Source organism: Quercus robur, chromosome 12 (genome assembly GCF_932294415.1).
Source record: "Quercus robur chromosome 12, dhQueRobu3.1, whole genome shotgun sequence".
Lineage (NCBI taxonomy): Eukaryota > Viridiplantae > Streptophyta > Magnoliopsida > Fagales > Fagaceae > Quercus > Quercus robur.
Window position 1 is genome coordinate 14,928,026 of NC_065545.1, and position 26,364 is coordinate 14,954,389.

General features: G+C 36.7%; 3 protein-coding genes and 1 pseudogene across 3 annotated transcripts; 1 reads left to right on the plus strand and 3 right to left on the minus strand.

The window, feature by feature from the left end:
- Nucleotides 1-4,069: 4,069 nt before the first annotated feature.
- On the minus strand, nt 4,070-6,508 carry LOC126709819 (uncharacterized). The gene is made up of 3 exons (XM_050410163.1): nt 5,922-6,508; nt 5,385-5,762; nt 4,070-4,645 (listed from the first exon to the last, which is right to left on the minus strand). Exons 1-3 carry the CDS (start codon nt 6,331-6,333, stop codon nt 4,284-4,286), a joined length of 1,152 nt encoding a protein of 383 aa, XP_050266120.1. The 5' UTR covers nt 6,334-6,508; the 3' UTR covers nt 4,070-4,283.
- A 2,745-nt stretch (nt 6,509-9,253) lies between these two features.
- LOC126710621 (importin subunit alpha-2-like) lies at nt 9,254-15,094 on the minus strand. Its single transcript, XM_050411183.1, has 11 exons — nt 14,636-15,094; nt 14,212-14,308; nt 14,030-14,121; nt 13,786-13,917; nt 13,480-13,665; nt 13,213-13,376; nt 13,024-13,102; nt 11,431-11,559; nt 11,073-11,200; nt 10,603-10,974; nt 9,254-9,904 (listed from the first exon to the last, which is right to left on the minus strand). Exons 1-10 carry the CDS (start codon nt 14,834-14,836, stop codon nt 10,605-10,607), a joined length of 1,578 nt encoding a protein of 525 aa, XP_050267140.1. The 5' UTR covers nt 14,837-15,094; the 3' UTR covers nt 9,254-9,904; nt 10,603-10,604.
- Nucleotides 15,095-16,598: 1,504 nt separating this feature from the next.
- LOC126709359 (uncharacterized) lies at nt 16,599-20,859 on the plus strand. Its single transcript, XM_050409571.1, has 9 exons — nt 16,599-16,883; nt 17,468-17,598; nt 17,705-17,790; nt 17,931-18,025; nt 18,696-18,792; nt 19,651-19,765; nt 19,936-20,090; nt 20,242-20,367; nt 20,535-20,859. The coding sequence occupies exons 1-9, from the start codon at nt 16,702-16,704 to the stop codon at nt 20,766-20,768; spliced, it is 1,221 nt and encodes a 406-aa protein (XP_050265528.1). The 5' UTR covers nt 16,599-16,701; the 3' UTR covers nt 20,769-20,859.
- Nucleotides 20,860-20,866: 7 nt separating this feature from the next.
- Nucleotides 20,867-22,399, minus strand: LOC126708181 (endoglucanase 25-like; annotated as a pseudogene).
- Between the last annotated feature and the right edge of the window lie 3,965 nt (nt 22,400-26,364).

Genomic DNA, 26,364 nt, shown 5'->3' on the forward strand with positions numbered 1-26,364 from the left:
AATGTGATTATAAGAACCACACAAGGTAGGGTATATTGCCACATACATCCAAATTGTGTTGTTTATAACTAAAAATTTGGATAAGGCAAAAACTAATGCAATGCTTATATAAGTTGTTCCAAGAGCAGTGATGGAGAATCTTAATGCTAAAAGCAATTTACATGATGTATGCAACGGAATAGATAAAAGGCATATAATCCAGACAATGATTATTGAAGTGCTTTTTTCACCAAAAAAAAAAAAAGATTATTGAAGTGCTTGAACAATAAACGCACATCTTGATATCAAGTTTAGAAAGCATGCTTTTCACCTATGGCCTACCTTTATGAAATATTTTGATAGATCAGACTTGCTCAACATGCTAGGCTAAAGAACCTCTCTGTCATGGTAGTCTTTTATAAACTCTTTCATCTCGTTAGTTAAAGTTATTTGATATTTGATATTCCTAAAATAACTACTTACCATGTGCCAAGAACATTATAACTCAAGTAGTTTGCACCTTCTGGTGTGTTTTTGATGGACCGAATGGATCAAAGTAGACCGAATATAATTGAATTAGATTGAAGTATTTTTCTAAAAAGGAAAAGACTAAAGTAGACTAAGATGGACTGAATTAGACCGAAATGGACCAAAGTAGACTTGATTGTTCCGAGATGAACCGAATGAGACAAACTAGACCGAAATGGACCGTATAGACCGAATGGACCAAAGTAAACCGAAATAAACTGAATGGGCCGAATTGGACCAAAGATAATCAAAATGCTATACTAATGTAACTCAACTGGAGCTTAACAACCAGAAGTATTATGCCTCAGCTTTTAGATATTAATAGAGAGATAGATATTCATATCATTCAACCTGTTCAGTAGTTGTTGACAATAGCGCGACTGCCAAGCATACATGCATGCATGGCAGGTGAGTTTTTGAAATAAATGAAATCAAGAGCCATGTATTTCAAAATTTCAATATAACAAGAGAGGAGCAGCGTGGTGTGGGGGCAACAATGAACGAGCCCATTGTCAAATCAACCCAGCTGTACTTAATACCGAGAAGCAGTTTAGCCATTCAATGATATATGAGTAAAGAAACGCAAGTCATGCCTTTTGGATGTTCTTGAAAGAACAAATGAACGATGTAACATATACCGATACAACAAGAAAAAAAAAATTTGGAAAAGTGAAATCCAGAGAAATTTTATGGTGCAATAGGTAAATAGGTTATAAAAGCCAGATTAATTAGTATGTCTTTGTTTCAGACCCAAGGCATCTCACGCAGCCTCCATAAAGGTTTACTGATCCAAATGAAATTTGAAAATTGACCAGCCTTAAACCTTGCAAATATATTTGGATAGTTAAATCACACAAACACAGAGAAACATCAGTTATTTGTGTTGCATAGGCCTATGGGTCAGTAGTTATTGTGGCTTGCTTCCGACCAGCCCTAGAATACCTTGTCTCACCACTTCAAACAATGTTTGTGCCTAAGAGAAAGGGTGTTGATAACGCCATCATTGTTCAGGAGCTTATTCACTCAATATCCAACAAGAGGGGTAGGGAAGGAATCATGGCTATTAAAATTGATTTGGAGAAAGCTTATGATCATTTTGAATGGAGTTTTATTAAGGACACTCTTACTTTGTTTAAGTTCCCTAGCCACCTCATCTCCCTTATTCTGAGCTGTGTATTGTCTTCATCCATCTCCATTCTTTTTAATGGTGGGGCACTGGATACTTTTCAGCCTTCAAGGGGTATTAGGTAAGAAGACCCCCTCTCCCCTTATCTTTTCATCCCGTGCATGGAAATCCTTGGGGTACTCATAACGAATAAATGTGAAGATAATTTGTGGGATCCAATTTCGGCCTCTTGGGGTGATTTGCCTTTTTCTCATTTATTCTTCGGGGATGATCTTGTTCTATTTGTGAAAGCTGATGTTAAAAATTGCCAGGCCGTAAGAGAGGTGCTAGACACGTTTTGTGAGATTTCTAGCCAAAAGGTGAATGTTGGGAAACCTCAGGTATTTTTCTCACCTAATTTGGATCATAGTTGTAGAGAGGAGCTTTGCAACATATTGGAGTTCCACTCCACTCCATCATTGGGTAAGTATCTTGGTTTTCCCTTAAAGCACACATTATCTCCGCAAGATTTTGGGGCGGTGATTGAGCATGTTCAAGGCAAACTTGCGGGTTGGAAAGCTCATCTTCTATCTTTTGTTGGATGACTTGTTTTGACACAAGCTACTCTTTCCACTATCCCAAATTACTTAATGCAATGTGTTGCCCTTCCATCAAAGATTACCCAAGGTATTGATAGATTGTGTCATAACTTCATTTGGGGTACAATGGATAACAAAAAGAAGCTCCATCTAGTCAATTGGTCGAAAATCACCAAACCAAAAAAGGAGGACGGTCTTGGTCTTCAATCGGCCAAGGAAAAGAATTTGGCTTTACTTGTCAAACTCAACTAGCGATTTCATCAAGAGAAAGATTCACCATGGGCTAAAGTTCTTGCACATAAATATACTAGAAGAGTTAGACTTTTTGCATTCAAAAACAAATCTTGTTCAACGATGTGGAAGGCTCTTAGTAAAGGTGAAACAATATTCAAGAAGGGCATTAAGTGGATTCCGAGCAAGAATAGTTTATTATCCCTCTGGCATGACAAATGGTTGAGCGATGGACCTATTAGAAGCCTCACTGCAGGCCCTTTTCAGAGGAATGAGGATACTATTTTGCTGAGGGATATTACTCAGAACAATTTTTGGAATTTGGGGTGCTTATCATTTGTTCTTCCTCTCTCTTTAGGCCAGAAAATTAAAGCCACTCCCATCCCCATGTCAGCGACTGGGGTAGACAAAATTTCCTGGTCTTCTTCGCCAAATGGGGAGTTCGAGCTTAAGGAAGCTTATAAGCTACCATGTACAACGCATTACAACCCCCATTGTGATCATTTCATGGGAAATTGGATCTGGAAAATTTCTACGCTATCCAAGATCAAATGTTTTCTTTGGCAATGCTTTCACCAAAGCATACAAACCAGAGAAGTTCTAAATATGAGAGGCCTAAACATACCTCCTTGCTGCCCGTTATGTAATGCTGATGTAGAATCCATTATTCATACATTGAGAGATTGTCGACATGCTTGGGATTTCTGGAATTCTTTTCCCCTCCAATTCAGTCCAATCTGTTTTATGGCGCAAATTTATTGGTTTGGCTGCGGATTAACTGTACTTCTCATCTTCATTCCTCTGTGGGCATCACTTGGAGCACTCTCTTTACTTTTGGTGTGTGGTGTCTGTGGCTTAGACGTAACAATTTTTTCTTCAGGAATCAGCACAACAAAAAGACTGTTATGGCTGAAACAATTGCTAAAGCATCTGAGTTCGCCTTTCTCCGTGTGAATGAAAGACACCGCCACTCGCTGACAACTATTCAGGTCTGGTGGCTGCCTCCTCCGGAGCATTGGTTCAAATTAAATTCAGATGGCTCTTCTCTTAGGTAACCCAGGCAAAGCAGGTGGAGGTGGTTTAATCCGTAACCATCATGGGGAATGGGTGTGTGGATATTCTAGAGCCATTGGGCACACCACCAATCTGGCAGCGAAACTATGGGCATTGCGGGATGGCATTAATTTGTGTGTTGAGTTAAACTTGCCCAATGTCTTAATTGAACTTGATGCCAAGCTGGTGGTTGAGTTATTGCAGAAGGATGAGGGTAGTTTTAATAGCAATGATACTATTATGGCTGACTGCAAGGCTGGTCTGCAGAAGATCCAGAGAACTAGAGTTCTACACTGCTATAGAGAGGCCAATAAGTGCGCCGACGTCCTTGCTAGAAGAGGAGCTCTACTTTCCCATGATTTTGTAATTTTCCATTCCCCCCTAGAGATGTTGCCCTTTTGCTCAGCCTAGATGCTAATGGAGTTGTGTATGAGCGTAAATGCTCAGTTGTTGATGTTTTTTAGTTAATGATATTATCCTGATTACCAAAAAAAATCAGTTATTTGTGTAATGCGGCAGGAACAGATGCAAATACTCTTGGTCTTATTTATTAGAAGCAACATGAATACAGTCATTGACTCATGGGGTCAAGGGTACATCCCATAATCAGAAGATAAATTAGAATTCATAAAGTGTTTCAATATTTTATTTACAGAACACTTATTCGAGTTAGCCAATATCAAATCTGACCTAGTCCTCACACAACAAATAGCAAAAGACACATTAGTGTACTGTTACTCTAAACTAAAGACTAACAAAAGCTTCCTAGCACTATGGAGCAACATCCTTCACCGTTTCAGTCTATCCCTCTGTCCAAGTTTGGAGCAAATATCAGCAAGGAAAGTGAAGAAAACAGCAAAGAAGCACATAAGCCACGACAATATGAGCGCTGCCCAATCCCAAAGGTTTTTCTTTGGAAAGTGGCCCCTATCTGATATGAGCAAACCTCTATAAACAGCTTCAGTTAAGGCATAGGCTGTGACGGGGTCTGAATCTTCTGCAAGATATCCATACTCTGTGAGGCACACAATGTCATACACCCCAGTAGTCTCTGATACGCCTAGCCATTCACATATTTTCAGTCGACCTTCGATCCTTTCCTCCGTTGATAACAAGTCACCATGTGTCAAGATCAAGAAAGGGTCCTCATCTGCAGCCACAATTGATCCAACATGAAATATATCATCTTGTATTCACTACAATAGGAGACATGCCAAACTTACCATGACTTACTGACTAAAGTAATAAGTATCTCTTATAAGTTACAACGGCTATACCACAAGTCCTAACAATCAAATCTAATAAATGAATAGTATGTGGGAGGTTGGTGGGACCAACTATCACATGAGGTTGTTGGGCTAAAAATTAAATTACATGATATTCACTCATTAAATTGTTACACAGATGACTTAGTATACCTTTTACAAGAACAGATCCTAAAACAGAATCAGTATGACCTTTGCAGCGTAGATTTTCTAGGTGGGATTAATTAGTTAATGTCACAATCCTCTTCCTGTAGGAGACTAGGATGTACACAATTTAGTCATGATTGAGAAAAGGTTGATTATAACAAACTGTTAAACTTTTAGTCTTTGGTGTGACCCTCGTCTGTCATGCAAACTAATATATGATAGATTGAAAGCAAACTTAAGAGACAATAACTACGTTTTATAGACAAGAGCTCTTGTGCTCATTGAATAAAGCTTTGAATATTGCTTATCATGCAACTTACATCTGCAATTCAACATAATAATTATCATGACCTCTAAAGATCATAACAATCAAATGTGACCCAAGAAAGTTAACCAACAATCTTGCTTGATTATATATACTTAAGACACAAAAAAAAAGTACTCAAATAAACAGATCTTAAGTTATAGAGGGCTTACTGGATTTTCGTAAAACAGGACAGCAGAAGAGCTCTCTAATAGCCTCCAGTGGCTTAAAATCACCAGCTTTTGAAGCTTTATAGATCTCTGCTATGTTAGCCACAACCATTGCGCAATTCACTTTCCTCTTCACGTATCTTGGAGATGATTTCAAGGTAAGAATTTCGGTATCAGCTTTTGTCAATGCATCATCTCCCGGTCTTAAACATGGCTGATTATGATGAACCCCCTCAGTCATCCAATTGGACACTTCTTCAAGATTCTCACCCATTTGAGCATAATCAAAGCCCCTTGAATCATAAACGCAAAACCCACTTTGTGTGGACCTCAACACATTGTGCTCTTCCAAAAACATAGTAGTGAAATCCGAAGAACTACCTACAAATAGACAACAAAATATCACTTCAATGCTAGAATTATTTGAAGTTTTTATCACTCTGAATTAACAGTTTAAATAGCTTTACTATATTGTTGGCACTCGGCACAAAAATGCACATTATAGACCAAAATTAGAGAGCCTACATAACCGTAGCTTACCTAGTGCTGTTTGAGCAAAGGGTATGAGTCCAGAGCGTCCAAGAACACTGTACATAAGATTTACAAGTGAGCTTTTGCCAGAACCAGTGAAACCCACCAAGAGAATTGTAATAGTTGGTGGGATATCCATCTCTTCCTTGCTGATCCCTCCTATAGGAACCCAAAAATCACCCGAGCGATACGAGAGCAGCTTGTGCCGAAGCTCATGAAGCCCATCAGGTGCAACCAAAGCCAACCTTTCCAGCTCCCTTAGCACTTTAAGCCTAGGTGTTAGACTTGAAATGTTGGGAAGGTCAAACTTGAGCTTAGCACATTCATCAAACTTGGTAGCCGAACGCCACCAGCAATGAACCATTCTAGATAACTCATACTCGTCATCATCATCACAGGAAGAAGTTAGTTGGTTTTTCATCTCTTTCTTCCCAAAAAGTCTTTAAATTTTAGCCAAGATTGTGACTAATTGTGGACTCAACTTTAAGAACCCTGTATGTAGAAGTTTGAACAGTTTGGTTCTTGTTATTGAATACACTATTGCATGAATAGCAAATACATAGAGGAGACAGAGACAATGGTCCTACATGCATTTGTCCAAATCCAACAATCTCTGTTTGCCGAATGTCCTAGTCCTTCAATCTTCTTCACGGGTTTGGCAGCCATAGGATTAGAGGTGCTGGTTCCTAGCTCTTTCGTGTACTGGCACATGAATTTCAAATCGTACTAATTTTACAGAAATACCCACGTGGTAACGTTTATAGAATATTCTCGCCACATTTACCTCGTAATGGTTTTTGATGCGTATTGATACACTTTTTTCATCCAAATCACTAGGACCACAAACGGCACAAACGTCCACAGAGAAACTTAACCCTAATTACTAAACGGCATTTTGTGCTACCACCGTGCATTTGGAAGCTACAGTGCAGTTGATTCTCATACTCTCGAAACTTGTGGCTATTGTTTTTTGAAAGGCGTTACGCCCATCACATTTTTATAACAAATCGTAGGTGAAAAGTTATTATTGATTCTAATTTGAATCATAAATACCACGTCTACAATATCTTTTTACCCATACATAACAATCTGCCATTTAGGATATATTATAAAAATGTTGTGAAAATATTATAGACATAGCATTTCTCTTTGTTTTTTACTTCTTCTTTTTTTCCCATATTCTTCTTCTCTTTGGAACACTATACTCAGCCAAAAAAAACCTAATAGCAAAATGGTATGTCTTGGACAGAGATGGCTCAAACGCATAGTAACCGAAAAAGGAGGATGAACGGTAATGGTGCAAACCCTGTAGCATAAGCTAAAAGGAAAGTACATTGCTGTAAAAATGCCATAGGTTTTGTGTACAGGGCCTCATCTTCAGTTTTGTTCTCACATGCAGTTATTATTCCCCCCCGCGCCCCACCCCCTTTCTAATCAATGGAGGGGATGGGGAAGTGTGCACTTGGCCGTTATAGAATTACCGAGCAGGGCATTGGCTGCTTCATCTATCTTAGAAGTATTCATGCATTGTCAAGTAATGAGTGTTCGGCCATAACCAAGAAAACAGAAAAAGGAAAAAGGAAAAAAAGGGGGGGAGAATTGTTTTTCCCTGCCGACTGCTATGTAAAATTAAACCAAATACAGTGCTTTTTAGGGGGGAATTTTTTTCCCTGCTGACTGCTAGTGTAAAATTAAACCAAACCAGTATATTCCGTTATGTAAACCAAATACAGTGCTTTTTACCCACCCTGCAAAACCAAAAGCCGCGGGGAAAACTTTTTCTTTGTTAATATGTTTGTGGCCTCCAATCGTTTTCATTGTAGTATGTCAAAACAAAACATCCCTTTAAATTTTGATTAAGATTCAAAGCATATGTACACAAGATAGTAATTGGCACAAACTAATAAGTACGAGTACAGACCCCACAACCATCCCTCCCTTCACGACCCTAGCAGGCAATTTACTAGAATCTGCATGTCACACTAACACTTGGGAGTGTTAGGTGTACAAAACACAAGATTCCTGCGCGTATAGGGGTGGGGGGGAAGAAATAGGCGAAACTACACTGATGGTCCTTGAAGTTTACTTGACGTGCACAATTGGTCCCTTAACTTTCAATTGAGTGTTATTAGTCCCTCAAGTTTCAAAACTAAACACTATTAATCCTTTGTTAACTTCCGTTAGTGTTATTGTTTATGTGGCTAACGGAATAATGATGTGGCATTGTTTTAATTGATGTGGTATTTACTATTTATTTTTATTTAAAAACTATACATGTCATAAACTCATAAAAGCAAATAATTGACCCAGTTCAAGTGGGTTAATACCCGAATCAAACAAAAATTATCAATCTAAAACTAACATAAGAGAGTAATAGCCCAAGACCATCGTCCTTCTCCACGCGACAGCAGCGCCGTCATCCTTGACAACCACTTTGATTCATGGTCATGCTCGCAGCTTCGCACAGCCATTGCTTTGCACCTCCCCTCTCATCTTTGGCCAACCCATCTAGTTTGTGTTGTCCCTAGGCAGTTGGGACATGATAGGAAGGACTCTTTTGGTGATATGAGTGTTGATGAGGAAATTTCTAGAGCACCATGATTTTAATATTGGTTGTGCAACATATGATTTTTTTGTGCAGCAACTCAATCTGTTGTTGCATTTTTCAATTGATGATTAAGGTTCTGGACATGGGTTTTGTAGATTATTCAGTTGGGTTTGTTCCGTTTTGATTGTACTTGCTATGTACATATGTGCTTTTGCTTTCTTGTGGTACCAACTATAATTGGAGGTGAATTTTGTAGAGAAGACTTTCATTGTATTGGATGTAGTTGATGGAGGGTTTATTCATAGAGATCCCCTTGTTGAAGGTCAATTAAATTTATAGCCTTTTGACCAATTGCCCTTAGTTCTTTTGCTGTGTGAGCTCAACCATGAATCAGAATGGATGTGGAGGACGATGATGTTACTTAGGCTCGGGGCAGGAGATGCTATTGCCAATAGAGGAAGGCAGCATTGCGTGGAGGAGGACGACAGTATTAGGGTCTCATTAATTTTATTGGGACTTTTAGTTTGATTTGGTCCACTTGAACTGGGTTAGATATTTTCTTTTATGGGTTTATGGTATGTCTAATTTTTTTTTAAATAAAAATAAATACCACATTAATTTTAAAAATACCACATCACTATTTCGTTAGCGACATAGACAATAATATTAATGACAGTTAAAGGATTAATAGCACTCAATTTTGAAACTTGAGGGATTAAAAACACTCAGTTGAAACTTAAAAAACCAATTATGCACATCAAGTAAACTTTAGGAACCAATAATAGAGTTTCGCTAAAGAAATAACCAGACATAAACTTCATTAATCCTTGACTTTTTTGACATTAATACAACCAACAAAAAATCTTTCATCACCAAACACATGGTATCCAGAACAGAAACCTTTCTTACTAAAATGACAAAATCTTGAGATCCCCTATTACCATCAAAACAGGACCTTCACTTTCTTTTTCTTTTTGATAAATAAAAACAGGACCTTCACTTGAAAATAAAAATAAATAAATAAAAAACATAAAGTATCTTTTTCTCATATCGCTCTGAGCTATAAAGCGGAAAAACCAAACAGGCCTTGCCCTTCCATTTTAGTAACCAGCAAAGGAAAAGAAATTAAATGGAAGAGTAACCAGCAAAGGAAAAGAAATAAAATGGAGGCAGGGGTTGCTACATTGTTCGGGTGGTTTTCTCTGGCGATTGCTAGTACTTCCACAATTTTCACAATCTAACCTAATTCATGGTATCACACACACCCCCTTTTATTGGACCACTGTAAGAGAGCAAACATACTTCTGCGATCTCTTCAACTACACCAGACTCGCGAACATAACAGGACCAAAGGGTAAGTAGATATCCTAGCCACCAGAAGTTGAAAAATATTCAATGTCACAAACCTAGACTCCAAACTTCATTCCACTGCCAACCGGAAGTCCTGCAGATTCAATTACCAACAAAGGTCATGACATATGGTACTAATAAACTTCCAACAAATAACAAATCTCACTCAAAACGTAAATTCAATATTAAAACCCATTTGGTAGAACCAGCCCAAACAAACAAGTCCCAGCATGAAACTCAGTCTAAATGGCCAGTTGCAATAAGCAAAAGCTGCAAAACTATCCCTAAACCATCCCACAAGATGTATCTAGTTGTTATGTTTTACTGGGCAGTCCAAATTACACCTAACATTCTTTTTTCTTTTTTAATTTATTTATAATTCGCTAGTTACTACGGGAGAGGGGGAATTTGAACCCTAGATGTCTTGAAATAATTACACCTAATTCTTATAGTATCTAACCAATGAACTTTAGTTCAAATGGCACTTCCTATCCCCATAAGAATGGGTAGAGGGAAAGGGCATGAGTGTAAGACCTACTAGGTGCATTTGTAACTTACCATTTTTTTTTGAAGGTGCATATACTATGTTTAAAATAAAATTATAAAAATAAAAAAGCATCCTTTATTCTAAGTTAAATAATAGGTTAGAATATATGTACAAACTAGAACCAAAACTACAGGTAAAGAGCTCACAGTGACCCTCAGATGAGGACCTATGCACAGCAATTACCTCAAGTCATTTTCACTGAATATGCATCTCAAAATAATAGTTGAAGTGGTAAGAGTGCATACCTTCAACTGAAGTTAAATCCACCAGAAGGAACAGGAACTTCATTTCCTCCAAAATTGAAGCTAGATTGAGGAGCATCACCTGGGGGCAATGGCTCATCATCATCCTCAACCCAATATGTCTCTAAAATCTTCACTGCCTTTTCATATATCTCATTGTTGTCATGACTCTGAAGATTTTCAATCTTATCTATCCCCTCAGCATCATCAATCAATTGGGCATTCAAGTTTACATCTGTCTTGCCCATATTTTTCTCAGCTTCCCCAACCTTTAGAATGTTCTCAAGCCCTTCCAAGCAAACTGTGACAATTCTTGGGTCTGGACAAATTAGGAGATCACACAATGGCTTAATACACCCCTGGCTTACCAAGTACCTACCAGACATTAATCAAATCAAACATTTACATGTAAGACAACGATTAGGCAGAACTATTTAAGAAAAACCAAAATCATTACTGGGGAAAAAAAATACTTGATTTGATCATGGGTGCCACCAGAAGTAGCATTTGAAATTGCCCAAGCAGCTTCTTTCTTAATCTCAAACTCTGCAATTTGAAGTAGTTGGACAAGGGGTGGAATGATACCAGCCTCAATTACAGCCTGCAAGTTTCAAAATACAGGCCTTAAATATCATCTTCACAACATATTAACAAGAATAATATCACCACTTTAACAGGCAATTGACAGATTTCTTCCATAGCCATATTCAGTAAGCATCATATTATCCAATCGATGGATGAAAATGTTTATTGAGCCAAAAAGGATATCAAAGACAATCATGACAACTCACTGATTAGTGTGCATTTTCAAAGATGAATTTACTTGCCCACCTGTATCTGATTTACATTTCCAGCTGTGATGTTTGAAATGGTCCAGCAAGCTTCCTTCTTGATGCTCTTCTTATGATTATGTGTCAACAGGTTCAGGAGGCAAGGAAGAGCTTGATGATTTATCATACACTGAAAGAGGGAAAAAAAGGGAAGCATTAAATACCTCCTCAAGGCAAAGTACAGCATTTCAAACCTAACAAACATGCCATATTCATTGAGTGACCAGCATCCCACAGGGATTTCACGCAAATATGCCATTTGAAATTTTATCTTCTCACCGGTTTTGATATAGTATTCTATTAATTAATTTATTAATTTACAGGTAGTTCCTGATCAGCTGGTTAGGATCAATCTGAACCAGCTCATTATGTATACAAGTCAATATGATAACTATTAAACAACTTAATAGAAAGACAAGACAGCCAATCAGAAGTGTTTTGAAATCCTGACATAATTCTAAACAAGCAAACAGGGATGAATGAACACAAACAAGTGCCTTCAAAAGTAATAAACACAAAAAGTGAGCAAAATTAAATTAAATTCATAAAAATATTTAAAAATTTGAAAAAACCTAGAACATTGGATTTACATGTATAATTTGAAAGTTATTCAAGAATATTGAAAACTCTAAACTAATATTCTGTGCAAAAAATTCTTATTTTTGTTTCAGCCTTTGTTGTAGTTGGAATATGGTTTTGCTGAATTTATTTGGATTGTTAATAATTCTGATTAGAACATCTCATCTGCAAATGATGGGATTATAATAGTCCTTTCATTAGTTAACATCCTTAAGATCTCGGTAATAATTGGGCAGCTGAAAGAGCCCTTTCCCAGTAGTAAGCCATAGCATTTAGAGTCAATTGCAGAGTATATTGTGGGGGGTGGGGGGGCCTACATAAGTACATTTCTCACTAGAAAGAAACACAGAAAGCTCTGCATAAACTTTACACTTCAATCAAACACATCAAGACTCACAGCCAAAAGGAAAAAAAAAAATTGATGAACACTGAAAAACAACAACATTCAATGATTTGTTCACAAAACCATTTCAAACTTTGTTGATGTCTAGCATTTGTATGCAAAAGGTGCTAAGATCAATCTAATTCCAAAAATGACCCTCATATTTGTACTCTTAACTTAAAAATGCCAGTCACAAGCCAAGAGAGAGGACGGAGGTTGTATGCTAAACCAGCATAAAACCTTTGGGTAAACCTTCATCAATAGGATATGATCCAAACTCCAAATACTTATGCATCCTTTCAATATAAATACAAAAATGGCATATGCCAATGTAGCACATCCTGAAAATATCCGACACACCCTATTGATGTAATGTCATTTAAGTTATACAGAAAAGTAAGACATTTTAATTTTTCTACATAATAATCAATAGAATAGGGAAGCATTGCTACAAGAGCATGATATGGTATATTAGCCCATAAGTGAGGATATACAGTTTAATTTAGTTACTAACTAATCTCATCATGAACTAACATTGTACCTCATCCAACTATAAAGAAAGAAAATAGTATAATCAAAATCAACTTTCTAGAACGAAGATTAGTGGAAAATTATATTTTTCATATTGAATACCTGAGTTTGCATATCATCCCCTGTGACAATATTTCCAACTGTGCGAAGGGCAGGAATGAGGACCGTTGGAGATGGATGCCTAATCAAAGAAAAGTTTGAGAGCATTAAGATATCATACGAAATAAACAGGATTGTAACTCCAAAAAAACCAAAAACTAATTCAAAAGTCTAATGAAATCCTTTACTCACAGTAGAAGTTCAACAAGTCTGGGACAAACACCCGCATCAATGACAGCTTGGATTTTATCATTGGTACCATCTGAAAGATATGATAGTGCCCAGCATGCATCAGTGAGGACTTCCTCATCATTTGACTGTATAAGACGCTCAAGAGCTGGGATTGCAGGCTTTGTCTGTGCATTGAGATTTAAAAAATTTAAAAGCATGTCTGGAACAAAATATGAAAATGAGAAAAAGATGCATTAGACACCAATGGCTCAGCTTTATGTGTACCACCTGCTCAAATGGAGGTGGTGGCTTGCCCCTACAGAAGTTTGATAATGTCCATGTCGCATTTCTCAACATAGAAAGTTTTGCATGTTCATTAAACTGTGCCAGCAACGGCAATAAGGCCCCATGACTAAGGACAAGATCACGGCATTTAGGTGAGTCACCGGCAACATTTCCTAATGCCCAAACAGCCTACAACTCAAAAGGGGTTTGTTAGCAACCAATTGACAAATAATTTAGCTGTAAGGAATCAACAGCAGAAAATCCTCAAAAAAATAAAGCTTATACAAAATAGCAATTAGAAATATACACCTGTTCGCGAACATCATCAGCTGGAGAGCCTAAAAGTTTGACAAATATCGGGATGGCTCCATGATCAATTACAACCCTGGTGTTTTCCGATGTCCCAGAAGCAATATTTGTTAGGGCCCAAGCTGCCTCAAACTGAACAATACACCCAAGACCATAGAAGAAAAAAATCAACAAACATGAAACGACACGAATAACATACGTGAATTCAGTACCAAACCGAATAACATAATTTAAAAAATCGAACCTGAAGTTGCGGGAACTCATCCCTCGCAAGGAACTCAACAAAGCGAGGAACAACACCGGATTGTACAACTTCATTAATCGGAGGACTGCGCTCTGGTAAAACATTCATAGCAAGACAAGTTAACCTACTAATCACCACCAGTACAAAACGAACAAAATTTCAACATGACATTGAAAATTTACCAATCGAAAGCAGCTTTCGGAACTGAGTGGTTGCCTCAAGCTGCAAGTTCATGTCATCGGAACAAACGCCACCAACCATGGCAGGTAGACTTTCTAACTGCATTTTACATCAACAAAGGCGTCATTCATTTACATCAAACCACACCTTTCATCTCTATAATTTGTTCCGAGTTCGATTTTCTCGTTTCTCGAATCTAAAACGTTACAATTTAGTCCCTGAACAATTACAGAAAAGCTAGAAGGACAAAATCGATAACTTTTACCTATTGTTGATTAGGTCACAGTGAGTATTGAATTAAAACCTAAAGCACTGAGAAGCTTTTAATTTTGGGGATTGAATCGTAGTTAAAAGCAATAAAACATTGAAACGCAGAGGATTATTGATCAGAGAGAGAGAGAGAGAGAGAGAGAGAGAATCAGTTACCTTCTTTTCAGAAGTTGGAGTCGAAGGCATTTGAGGAGCAACAAGGCCTTCACGACGCTTCTTCTGCAAGCTCTCTTCACGACGGTTCTTACGGATCTCGACCATGTTGTCCTCCCTGCGACGGCGGCCTTCCTCGGCGTCCACCGCCACCTTGTAGCGGTTCCGCCGCACCTCGGTCCTGGCGTTCGGTCTCAGAGACATGGTTTTTTGGTCGGCGTGGGAATCGAAGATCGAAGAGTCGGTGAGAGAGAGAGTGAGATTGAGATTTGAGGGTAAAGTGTGTGTGTGACTGTGAGTGAATGAGTGAGACTGTGAGATAGTGATTTTTTTTTTTGTTTGTTTGTTCTGTTCTGTTTAGACTAATTCGAAATGAGATGGAGAGGAGGGCTCTGTGAGTGACATGACATGATTTTATAGATAGATAGATAGGTAGAAGGGAAGGGAAGGGTTTCAAAAGTTTCCTTCTTTTAGCCAATCTAACAACCGGTGGATCTGAAACTGGGACTGGATTTCCTCTTTATTAACGGAAACGCCATTCATTTTGAATTTGAATGATTGCGGTACTACTCACCACTCATCACTCGCCTCGCCGCTCTAACGTCACTGGGCTGTGACTGTTAGTTAATGAAAACCACCCATTGTTTTTCTAAGGCTACGTTTGGTAAGTCTACAATGATAATGCATTAATAGAACGCATTTTTTAAAAAGAATTCATTAGGGCAGAATTTTTTTAAATTAAATTTTGGTATTGTAAACAAACTTTTACTGAAAATTAATAATACTAAATGAAATTATGGTTGGCTCGAAATCTTTGCATAATGTTTTTTTTTTTTTTTGAGTTTTGACAATTTTGATTCTAAGTTTCATGGAGAAATGAAATTGATTTGGCTTAATGTTAATTTTTGGTAGGCTGACTTGGCTAACTTTGAATATTTTTTGCACAATGATCTACTAAATTTGGGAGATTATGCCAATGAGAATTTAATGATAGTGAATCTAATATTAGATGTCAATCAGGTGGAACAAGTGTGTAGTATGGAGTGAAATAAGGGATGTGTCGCAACATAGCCTTTCTTGGCTTTTTGACTCACACGTGCAACACTTATGGACTCATGGAAGTGCATATGCTCCAAGCCCACATGCTCCTTCTTCCTTCAGGCTCAATCATGTATACAAATCCTCTCTTGGGCCTTACAAACTACACTTCTAAAAATTCCCTCCAAAGAGATCTCTTCGAGTGGGCTTATACCACATGTGATGAGATAAAGTAAAAAAAAAAAAAACAATAGCCAAATCTTGCATGTTGGGTTGTTTGTTAGTTGGGTTTCTAGGTAGACTTTTGCACCGATTTGGTACATAACATGACCTATTTTGAATGATCGTCATGTCAAAAGCCCAAGTTTACCAAGTTGGAATTATAAATGGATGATTTTTACAAAATTTGTTACTTCATCAATTTGAGAGTGGGAGAGGGGGACAACCCTACTCACCTTTGAATAAGTAGGATTGTGTTTGAATACCGATTTGGTTTAATTGCATTTTATTGAAAATTAGGAGTAAATGGTTCAAAGATATTCTACATAAATTACAACCCTACTCATCTTTGAATAAGTAGGATTGTGTTTGAATACCGATTTGGTTTACTTGCATTTTATTGAAAATTAGGATTAAATGGTTCAAAGATGTTCTACATAAATTACACAATGTATCAATTTTCCAGTCTAATAACATAATTTTATTAAAAATTATTGAAGTGACATATTATGATTGGTGTATAATAAAAATAAAATCAAGACCCATGTTAAAATTATGTTGCTCTAATCAAAACTTGTTATTTTAGCTAACAAGCTTGTAAAAAATATATATATATATATACACGTCCCTAACATTGTTCAAGAATTTGTATTTGGCCTTTTTTGCGTCTGGTCATACAAATTTTTTGTTTTTTTGAATAAGTTAACAAATTCACTGAGACGAGACATTTTGGACACTTCACCTCAAACTCTCCACCGAAATGGTTTAGATAAGGAACGCATCAAAGAAGTAAAGAACAGGCCTCAGAGTAAATGGAAGAGAAACTATCCTCTGTGGCAAAGACCTTTACCCCATCACCCATTCAAGAACTTTCTCATCTTGCTCAACGATGCAACGCTATCAACCTTGCTGAAGGCTTCCCAGACTTCCCTGCACCTTCTCATATAAAAAACGCAGCTGTTTCTGCCATTAATTCAGACTTCAACCAGTACAGGTTGGTGTTCAACACTGCAACTTCTTCAATGAATTTGAGCTATTTATATCGATTCCTGATATGGGTTTGATTCCTTGTTTATAAACTTTGTTTGATTTTGTGCTTCCCGATTCACAATTTTGAATCTTTAGGCACATTTTCTATCTGTCATTTACTAGAATTGTACTGGACCATGAGAAAGAAAACAGAGTAGAACTATACCCACAAAACTAAATTGCATTGCTGCAAAGCTGACATGATATTGAGCTGAAAAGAGCTAACGAGGTCTATTATGTTGTGGCATGCGTAGTCCCAGGGAATGTGTTAGCTTTGCTTGTGTTGTTCATTAATTGTTATGCAAAATACTACTTTTCCAAATAATAGGAGACTTGGGCTCTATTTATAGACACCCTCTTACCCTTTTATGAAGAGCTATACCCTCTTGAAGGGTTGCTATTTTAGGAACAAACATAACCCTTTGTAAAGTCATATTCATTCACTTAAGAAACTTAATATGATACCAATGCAAAAACTACACTTGCTCCTTTTTTTTTTAAAAAAAAAAATTGTTTGAAATTAATGGAGAGCAACTGTTGCAATGTAAGGCATGTGCAAGAAATATGTGACCACTTGGCAAAGATAGTGAAGAACATGCATGGTTTGGATGTCAACCCACTTACTGATATAGCTATTTGCTGTGGCCAAACCGAGGCATTTGCAGCAGCAGTGTTTGCAAGTAAGCTCTTTGCTATTCCTGTTAGTTGATGTTATTATTTGAGTCAGCTTTTTCAGTTTTCGAATACATATGTGATTCTCTTTACTGCTATGCTATGTAAGGACAGTCATAGACCGAGGTGATGAAGTTGTACTTTTTGACCCTTCATATGAAACATACGAAGGATGTATTGCCATGGCAGGGGGAGTCCCAGTAAGCTTCTTATTATTACTTAGGGCTTAAAGTCTTTATCATAGATTATAAGTTAGTCCTGCTGCATGTTATTACCAAGGGTACTTGATACTTTTAAATTCATAATTACTTACTACCATTAACAAAAAAGGAAATGACAGGTATTTGTGGCACTTGATCCTCCTCATTGGACCTTGGATCCAAACAAACTCATGAAGTCTATTACTGGGAGAACAAAAGCTATTGTATTGAACAGGTGAGTAAACTCTATGAAGGGGACACAAAAAAGTAGTTTTTCAGAAATTGTACTCACTCTAAAAGCATTCTTCCAGAACTCACAGTACATTTATAATCAATGGAATAGAGATTCTGGTAGAAATCTAGAATGCATCTTTTTTTTTTTGTTTCATAAACTGAAAGAAAAAGCTATGACAATTGATGAAATTTGATTAGAATCTTGACCATAATATTTTCATAAGTGATTTGTTGGACATGCAGAATATCATTCCTATAAGGATTGCTGTAGGACTACTTTCATGTTGTTCTACTTCTCTATCTCCAAAGTTTGTTCTTACCTTGACCTTGTCACAAACATCAAATAAACATAATTCACAAGAAAGTTTTTATATTCTCTCTGTTGATGAGGCAATAGGCACTATAGAATTGGGGCATGACTTGCATGTTTTTCTAAAGGACAATGATTATGAAATATTGATGATTACAACCATTAGTCTCAAGCTATAGGGAAATTTAAAAGAGAGAGAGAGAGAGAGAGGAACATGGCAAGTTTTACCCAAATTAATTGATTTCTTGGGATCCATCTGTCATATATAATAATAATAAGTGGAATTACTTGACAAATTATTTGCAAAGAAATGCTATATTTGCATAATGATTTAGATATGTGCTGATGTAAAGTTGTGCAGTCCTCAGAATCCTACCGGCAAAGTTTTCACTAAAGATGAACTAGAGATTATTGCTGGAATATGCCGCACAAGGGATTGCCTAGCTATAACAGATGAAGTATGATGATATACTTTGGCTTATCAAACTTGATCATGCATGAATGGATTAGATGATCATCCCATGGCATCACATGTATCCTCATGGTCTTTTGATTTATAGTAAACATTTCAAAAATTTGTAAGCTGTTTGTCCCATCTTATAGTTCATAACCTGACTTTTTTTGGGGTGTGGGGAGGATGTATGTATTTTACACCCAGGGTATTGTTTAAATTAGTGCCTTTGCGAAACATAGCAAAAAGATGGAATGCACACATGCTAAGAGCACGTATTCTTTGTTGTTAGACTGGATGCCACCATAAATTTTGATTTTGAACCAGCCATCTCAATTGGATTGGTGTGATATGATTGTGGCTGAAACAATAATGAGAACTTCTTCTGCATATGGTTTGGCTTATGGTTAATAACTGGATGTTAGGGTATGTGATTGTTTTAACCTTTTTTAGTTAAAAAGTGAGATGGTATTAATATCCTAAGAAAGATGGTAGAAGAGGAAGCAGAAAGTGACTTGCTAACAAATGAAAATGTAAAAAGGATTAAGAATATCACTTGCATTTAAGGAAAGTTTTGAAAAATGGGAGTTCCTCTCTCATCTTCTCATTTCTCATGATGGCTTGTTGCTGTTGCGTCTATGCCATGTCCAAAGTTACAGTATTACTTACTTTATAAATCTGATATATGTACTCTGGTTATATTAAATAATATTTTTTAACAAATTGCAATCCCCATTCTTTCTTAGCTTTCAATAAGCAATGGCACGCTTTTTTGGCTGAAAGTGCTGACAAACAAGAAAGATTGAATTAACTATTTCTATAATATCTAAAGATTTTGTCTTCTACTTTGTTGATGTTTCCGCAGGTATATGAACATATAACATTTGACAATGAGAAACACATATCCCTTGCCTCATTTCCAGGAATGCAAGAGCGAACTATAATCACATCATCCTTGTCTAAAACTTTTAGTGTTACAGGTTAAGCTGACATCCTACACAGAAGACTTCTAATTTGAGTTTGTTCATGCTGGGAAAATGTCATTCTTTATTCATATTTCTTGGAATTTTTTTATCTCAACTTTTAGCTATTGTCCTTTACATCCTTTGTAGTACCCGATTTTCCATTTCAGTTTTAGTAACTGGTGCAGGTTGGAGGGTTGGATGGGCAATTGCTCCAGCTTTTATCACCTCTGCAATCAGAAACATACATGTTAAAATCACAGATTCTGCTCCAGCGCCTTTCCAGGAAGCTGCCTTGACTGCTTTGAGAAGCCCCCCAGAATACTTTGAATCATTGAGAAGAGTAGGGTCCAAAGAGCAACTTTTTAATTCTTATCTAGTTCTGTGAGGTTGATAGTCCAACTTCACTCATTTATATGATGTCACTGAAATGTAACATCACAGCTATGCCATTAATTATTATTCATGATTGACTACATTTCTGCTTTGCTCAGGATTATGAAGCAAAAAGAGATTACATTGTCAAGTTGCTTGCTGGGGTTGGTTTTAAGATTCTGTTTAAGCCTCAGGGTTCATTTTTTTTATTTGCAGAGATTCCTGAAAATTGCCCCCTTTCTGATGTAAGTGTTTTTCTACTTTGTTGGTGTAATCATTTTAAAAAATTACAATAATGGGTTACCATTGTTTCTGTTCATTTCAAATTCCATTAGGTCTGTCATAAGCAGTTATAATTTATAGCAATCCTGAGTGAGACTTATTTTGCTAATGCATATATTTATTCTTTCAGTTAGAATGTGTAAAAGAATTGATACAGCAGGCGGGAGTAGTGGCCGTTCCAGGTCGTGGATTTTTTCATACAAATTTATCCTTGAAGAAATCTTCTGAGGTAGATCATAGCTATCAGAAAAGATACATCAGGTTTGCTTTCTGTAAGAGTAATGCTACTTTGGCTGCAGCCGCACAAAAGCTTTTGCATTCCAAAGGTCTCAAGCTTCATTCTATTCATAAAAGGGATGCTTGATATTTGGTTTGTTTTAACTGAGGAAATATAAGTGTGACAGGGATTAAATGAAAAGTGATTCAGCCAAGAAAAGAGATTTAAATTCAGAGTACTTTCTCTTGTATTAGTCATTAATATTCAACGCAAACATTACATTTTTTTTATTAATCTTCCAAAAGGTGAGAACCAGTAATCTTTGCCCAACTTCATATAGTGAGTTGCAAAGATGAATATTTATGCCTAAGGAGATTTGGGTGGGCGAAAAATATGTAATGAAGTAAAAAATTTCTAATCACAAGTCAGATGATCTACCTAAAAACCTAGTATCCAAGGTGATGAGGTGGTGGTGGAAGAGAAGTGACAAGTGAGTGGAGGAATTGCATAGAATATGGTGTTCTTGTCAATGCCAGCTTGCCTTTCACTAGACAAAGCCACAAGTGAATTCATGTCTTGTTGCATCACTTCAAGTGATGCAACAAGACCTGAATTTCATGCAAGGGTCTCAGCTGTGTGTAACAATAGTTGGAACTTATCTCGTGGAAACCATCACTGTTGAATGTCCCTCCCATCTCAATCCTTGTCAACTATCATACTTGCTTTGGTTGCTAGCAATTGATGCCGCTCTATCTTGCACATCTTGTGGGAAACGATCACCAAAGCCAACAACATAACTCATATTTCAAGGGTTCTTGCCGAGGATGTAATCAACCTGGGTCCTAGCAACTTCAACTAGTACTTCTTCGGGATAAAAATCAGGTCCGCAATACCATTTACGCTGAGATAGAATGTAAGATAATGACCGTATAGAGTATAGTGTAGTTAAGAAAGCAGCATTCGCTACAAATTGAAGAGGCCGAGGCCTTTTATGGTTTAACTGGATTAAACCACCTTTTGTTCTGTTGAAGCTTCAGAAAAATTGGTAGGTATGAGCACTAAGTTTTGTCTATCTCGTTGTCTTAGGCAGCTTATTGTCCCAGCTAACTGCAAGACGATCTTGACCTTGCAAAGAAGCATCAATCTGATTGGCTAGAAGAGGATTTGTAACAAGTTTAAGATAGGAAGAATTCCTAGTTGCATAGTACAACCGAGGTCCACTCCACCAAAACTCATCCAGTAACAAGTGGAACTATTGGAAGGTGGAGATGGGCGATGGGTCTACACCTCCAGTGTAGTTTTCATCTTGTCCCTTTGTAGCGAACTTAAAGACTGTCAGCACCATGGAAGAATTTCTTTTGAGTACTCCATGCTGTCTTTGAAAACAATGAACGCAGCAGCGGTCTCTGTAGCGAGAGCTGGGCACGTAGCACATATTAATGCAGGCCGGTTGTAGTCAATAGCTCAGGAACATGTTTCAATTTTCCCACCTGGGGAACCACCATCTGCCCCATCAACAAGTGAAGCAATCTTGTCTGTGGAATTTGCTGAGGAACCAAACGCCTTGAGAAGGTATTCTGTGCCCAACTTGATGATGAACCATGGCCAAAGATGCTGAGAATCATATGATAGCCACCCGGCAGCTCATCTTTTAAGCAGGAGTCACCTCTCCATGAAGCATTATTGTTCTTTGGGAGTCTTCCAGCTATAAGAAAAACGTAGGAGAAAAAATATCCTATCAGAATCATTGAGGCAGTTGGATATGGAATTAGTAACATGGAAAACGCACGTATTTCGATATTTAATTATTAAAATCTTTCTTTCATTCCCAAAGCTGAGAGCTCCAAATAAAAATTAATAAGTGAAAGAAGAGAGCCAACAATTGTAGAAGAAGTAGATATTTGACTAATTTCATGGGGTTATACTAATCTAAGTTATGTGCGATTGGATTAATTTTTGTACTAGATTTTTTTTTTTTTTTTTTTTTTTTTTTTTTTTTTTTTATAGAGAGTTTCAACCTATGGCGTCCACTTTTGATAATACTCTTTATCATCAAACTAAAATATTAATCGATTTTTGGTATAGGCGGGGATTGAATCCTAGATCTTTTATTCAATCATCAAATACTTTACCAATTGAGCTAACTAGAACTCATTGTACCGGATGGTTATTAGCTAATTTGTTGAAACTTGTGTAAAGTTATAATTTACAACTATGTTTTATGTTAACTTTATTCCATGACAAAAGGTGTTGTATTTGCTTTAATTTTGTTCCTTGTATTTTGTGGGATTTTATTGTATTGAGTTTAGTATTAAGTTGGTGAAGAATCGAGCATGAAATGAAGAATCAATTTCAGGACTAACTCGCAAGAAGCTCACGAGTAAAGGTTCCTGCAAAAAAGGCACGTGAGAAGCACAAGCTATCAGTTTTGATAATACTCTTTATCATCAAACTAAGATATTAATCGATTTTTGATATAGGCGGAGATTAAATCTTAGATCTTTTATTCGACCATCATATATTTTACCAATTGAGCTAACTATAACTTATTGTACCGGATGGTTATTAGCTAATTTGTTGAAACTTGTGTAAAGTTATGATTTACAACTATGTTTTATGTTGACTTTATTCTATGACAAAAAGTATTGTATTTGCTTTAATTTTGTTCCTTGTATTTTGTGAGATTTTATTGTATTGAGTTTAGTATTAAGTTGATGAAGAATCGAGCATGAAATGAAGAATCAATTTCAGGACTAACTCGCAAGAAGCTCGCGAGTAAAGGTTTCTGCGAAAAAGGCACGTGAGAAGCACATGCTATCAGTTCCGCGAGTGTCTTGTGAGAAGGGCCAACCCGCAAGGTACCCGCAAAACTCTTTGCCTAGAGGATTTTAAGTGTGACTTTCTTACCCTTCACCCATACTATATATACTCATTACCCACAAAAGTATGAGAGGCTATTCAGAGAGAAAAAACCCTAGATAGGTTTTCTACAACACAACACACCCACCTTTTAGAGAGAGAGCTACTCATCCTTAGTGAGAAATCATAATAGCCTTTTTCTCCTTTCCTCCCCCATTGTCATACTTTGAGAGGAGATTTGTACTTAAACACAACTCACACCCTTTCAGAGTGTAGTGAGTGTTTTGGAGCTTGGAAAGTTTTGGGAATTTGCCAAAAGAAGCTGGTGAGGCTTGACGGATGCAATCGGCCGTATTGCGAGATTCGGAAAGCAAGAGAAGACATGACTCCGAGAAGTCCGTTGATAGCAGGAGCTTGGAGAGATCAAGTACATTGGGTAGACTAGGCTTGGAGGGTTTTTTGTTATTCATATACTCCAACTTTATTCTCTAGTAGATCGATTTTGACTTTAAGGGTCATGGAAAGGTTTTTCGTCAAGTTCTTCAATTTCCTCTTCGATAACACGTCTTAGAGTTATCTTGTGTTTGCATCTCTCTTTCCTTACTCTTGTGCTTTACATTTCTTGATGATTGTTAATGTTTATGGACTAGAGTAGTTATCGGTTCATTACACACATTTACTCTTGTTCCGCATTTTGATTAAGTAAAAGTAAAAGCAATTTAGTAGTAATTTTAAATTTTGGGATCTAAACAAGCTCATGTGTTTTTAGCACAAATCCAAACCCTTTCACGTGGTATTAGAGTGGGTATACTTGTTTTGGTATCATTACCTCTGTATATCCTTGACTCATTATGTTTATTGTCATGAATAGTGTTTTGTATGCTTCTATGGATGTTTTGGATGTTATTGAGTGTAACATGCCATGTGTTTGTGGAAATGCCCCTATGAGTATTAATCCTTATGATTGTGATGACATGTTACATGAATCTATGGGTGTTGTTAATATTCCAAATGTCAAACTCTTAAAGAAAAAGGCTAAGAAGTTTCGTAGGAATTTGAGCAAGTTCATTGTGAAAAGGATGATTTGATTGCTAAGCTCAATGAATCCAACAAATTGGTTGAAAAGTATAAGAAACTTATTGAACATTCTCTTGAAAAACTAAAGGAGTTTGAATGTTTAAATATGAACTTGGATGATAAACTTATTTAGTCTAACAAACTTGTTGATGATTTTAAATGTGAAAATGAATCTCTTAAGATGCATGCCAAGTGTTTGATTGCAGAACCTATTGCTAAAAATAAAGAAAATCTTTGTTACAATCATGTTGTGTTGCCCGATTTTGTGCCTAGTATGAGTTCTATCTCTAAAAGCAAATCGGTGTACATTCCTCCACACAAAAGAAACCAAAAAGTGGAGAGAAAGGCTCTTAAGCCTAAGCCTTCGTTTAGGTCTCTTCCTAGGGATTTGAGTGGATCTAAGTTTGTTCCTACTTGTCACCATTACGGTGTGATTGGTCACATAAGACTTCAATGTTCCATGTTGAAGAGAGAACAAAACCATATTGTTAGATCCTTCCCTAAAAAGCTTAGTAGACGTAAACCCATTGTTTGTCACCATTGTGGTGTCTTTGGTCATCTTAGACCTCATTGTTCTAAGTTTCAAACTCTTAAGAGATTCAAAAGAAAAGAAAAACTTGAGTTTCATGGAAGTTGTGCTTTGCAAGCTAAACCGGATTTGATTGAAAGTGGTAATTGTTGAACCATGTGGTTAATGCTCTTACCTCCATATCTATGTGCATCTCCGATTCTCATTCTTCCAACTCTCGTCTCACTTCTCATAAGACACTCATTCCAAACAATCATTCCGTTTGGATGAGGAAGGGTTCCTATGGTTGAATTTTTGCTATTTTGGTCATCGATCTAATTCTTTCGATTTTTGTAAGACCCTTCATGCATTAGATGCTTTATTATCATGCATTTATGCATCATTCATCTCTTTATATGCATTGTTTTTGTTGTTACTCTTACTTTTCTGTCTTTGTTTTGTGTGAGCAAAAATTCAAAAACACATAAAAAGTGAAAAATTCAAAAAGTTTGATCGAATATTTTTTAGCACATTTCACATGTAAGTTTGGCCTAGTAACTCCGTACTAATGGCGTAGTGGATTTACGAGTTTAGCTTGTTATGTATGCACATTTTTTAAGTGTGAGCGACTTTTAGAAATCTACGTTTGATTGTTGTAAATGGATCTTCAAGCCTGTCATGAATGATTGGTCAATAATCTTACTTGATCTTGATACATGCGTAGACTTGTGCCTATATATCTCCTCACTTTTTTTTTTTCTTTTTCAAAGAGCTCTACAAATATCTATCTCTAAAAGGAGAAAAGAGCTAAAAAAGCCTTACTTCGAAAACTAGTTTGACTAGGAAAAAGTTGAGCAAATTTGTATTAAAATGTATGGTGCCAAAGTCAAAGGTTTATTTGTCAAAAATATCAAAAAGTTCATGCATGGCACTGTTACTTAAAAATTTGAGTTTTATTTGATCAAAAGTATGAAAAATAAAAGCCAAATGAAAAGTTTTCACTCAAAATGTAAATACATTGGTGATGAGTCATATATGTTCATTTTTACAAGTGAAATAGGTCACTTGACTTCATACTAGTTGTGTATGACTTGATTGAATTGATCATTGAAATTTCATACTAGACTATAGACTAGTTCATACTTGATTCACCACACAACACACAAGTCTAATGTTCAATGAATGCCTATTTAATTTGTGTGTTTGTACATGTTCAAATGTGATGTGTGTGTACTCAACCATATGTGGATCAAATCAAAAAGATTTTTGTTTTTTTTATTTACTTTTGGAAGTGATTTG

Excerpts from the sequence above, each read along its gene's own strand:
- LOC126710621 (XM_050411183.1), bottom strand. The coding sequence starts at position 14,836 with ATGTCTCTGAGACCGAACGCCAGGACCGAGGTGCGGCGGAACCGCTAC. Across the intron at positions 14,309-14,635 it reads CTCCAACTTCTGAAAAGAAG|TTAGAAAGTCTACCTGCCAT; the intron begins GTAACTGATTCT and ends TGTAAAATGCAG. Across the intron at positions 13,918-14,029 it reads ATGAGTTCCCGCAACTTCAG|TTTGAGGCAGCTTGGGCCCT; the intron begins GTTCGATTTTTT and ends TGTATTGTTCAG.
- LOC126709819 (XM_050410163.1), bottom strand. The coding sequence starts at position 6,333 with ATGAAAAACCAACTAACTTCTTCCTGTGATGATGATGACGAGTATGAG. Across the intron at positions 5,763-5,921 it reads CTTTGCTCAAACAGCACTAG|GTAGTTCTTCGGATTTCACT; the intron begins GTAAGCTACGGT and ends GTCTATTTGTAG. Across the intron at positions 4,646-5,384 it reads TCCTGTTTTACGAAAATCCA|ATGAGGACCCTTTCTTGATC; the intron begins GTAAGCCCTCTA and ends TTGTGGCTGCAG.
- LOC126709359 (XM_050409571.1), top strand. The coding sequence starts at position 16,702 with ATGGAAGAGAAACTATCCTCTGTGGCAAAGACCTTTACCCCATCACCC. Across the intron at positions 16,884-17,467 it reads TCAGACTTCAACCAGTACAG|GCATGTGCAAGAAATATGTG; the intron begins GTTGGTGTTCAA and ends TTGCAATGTAAG. Across the intron at positions 19,766-19,935 it reads TAAAACTTTTAGTGTTACAG|GTTGGAGGGTTGGATGGGCA; the intron begins GTTAAGCTGACA and ends TAACTGGTGCAG.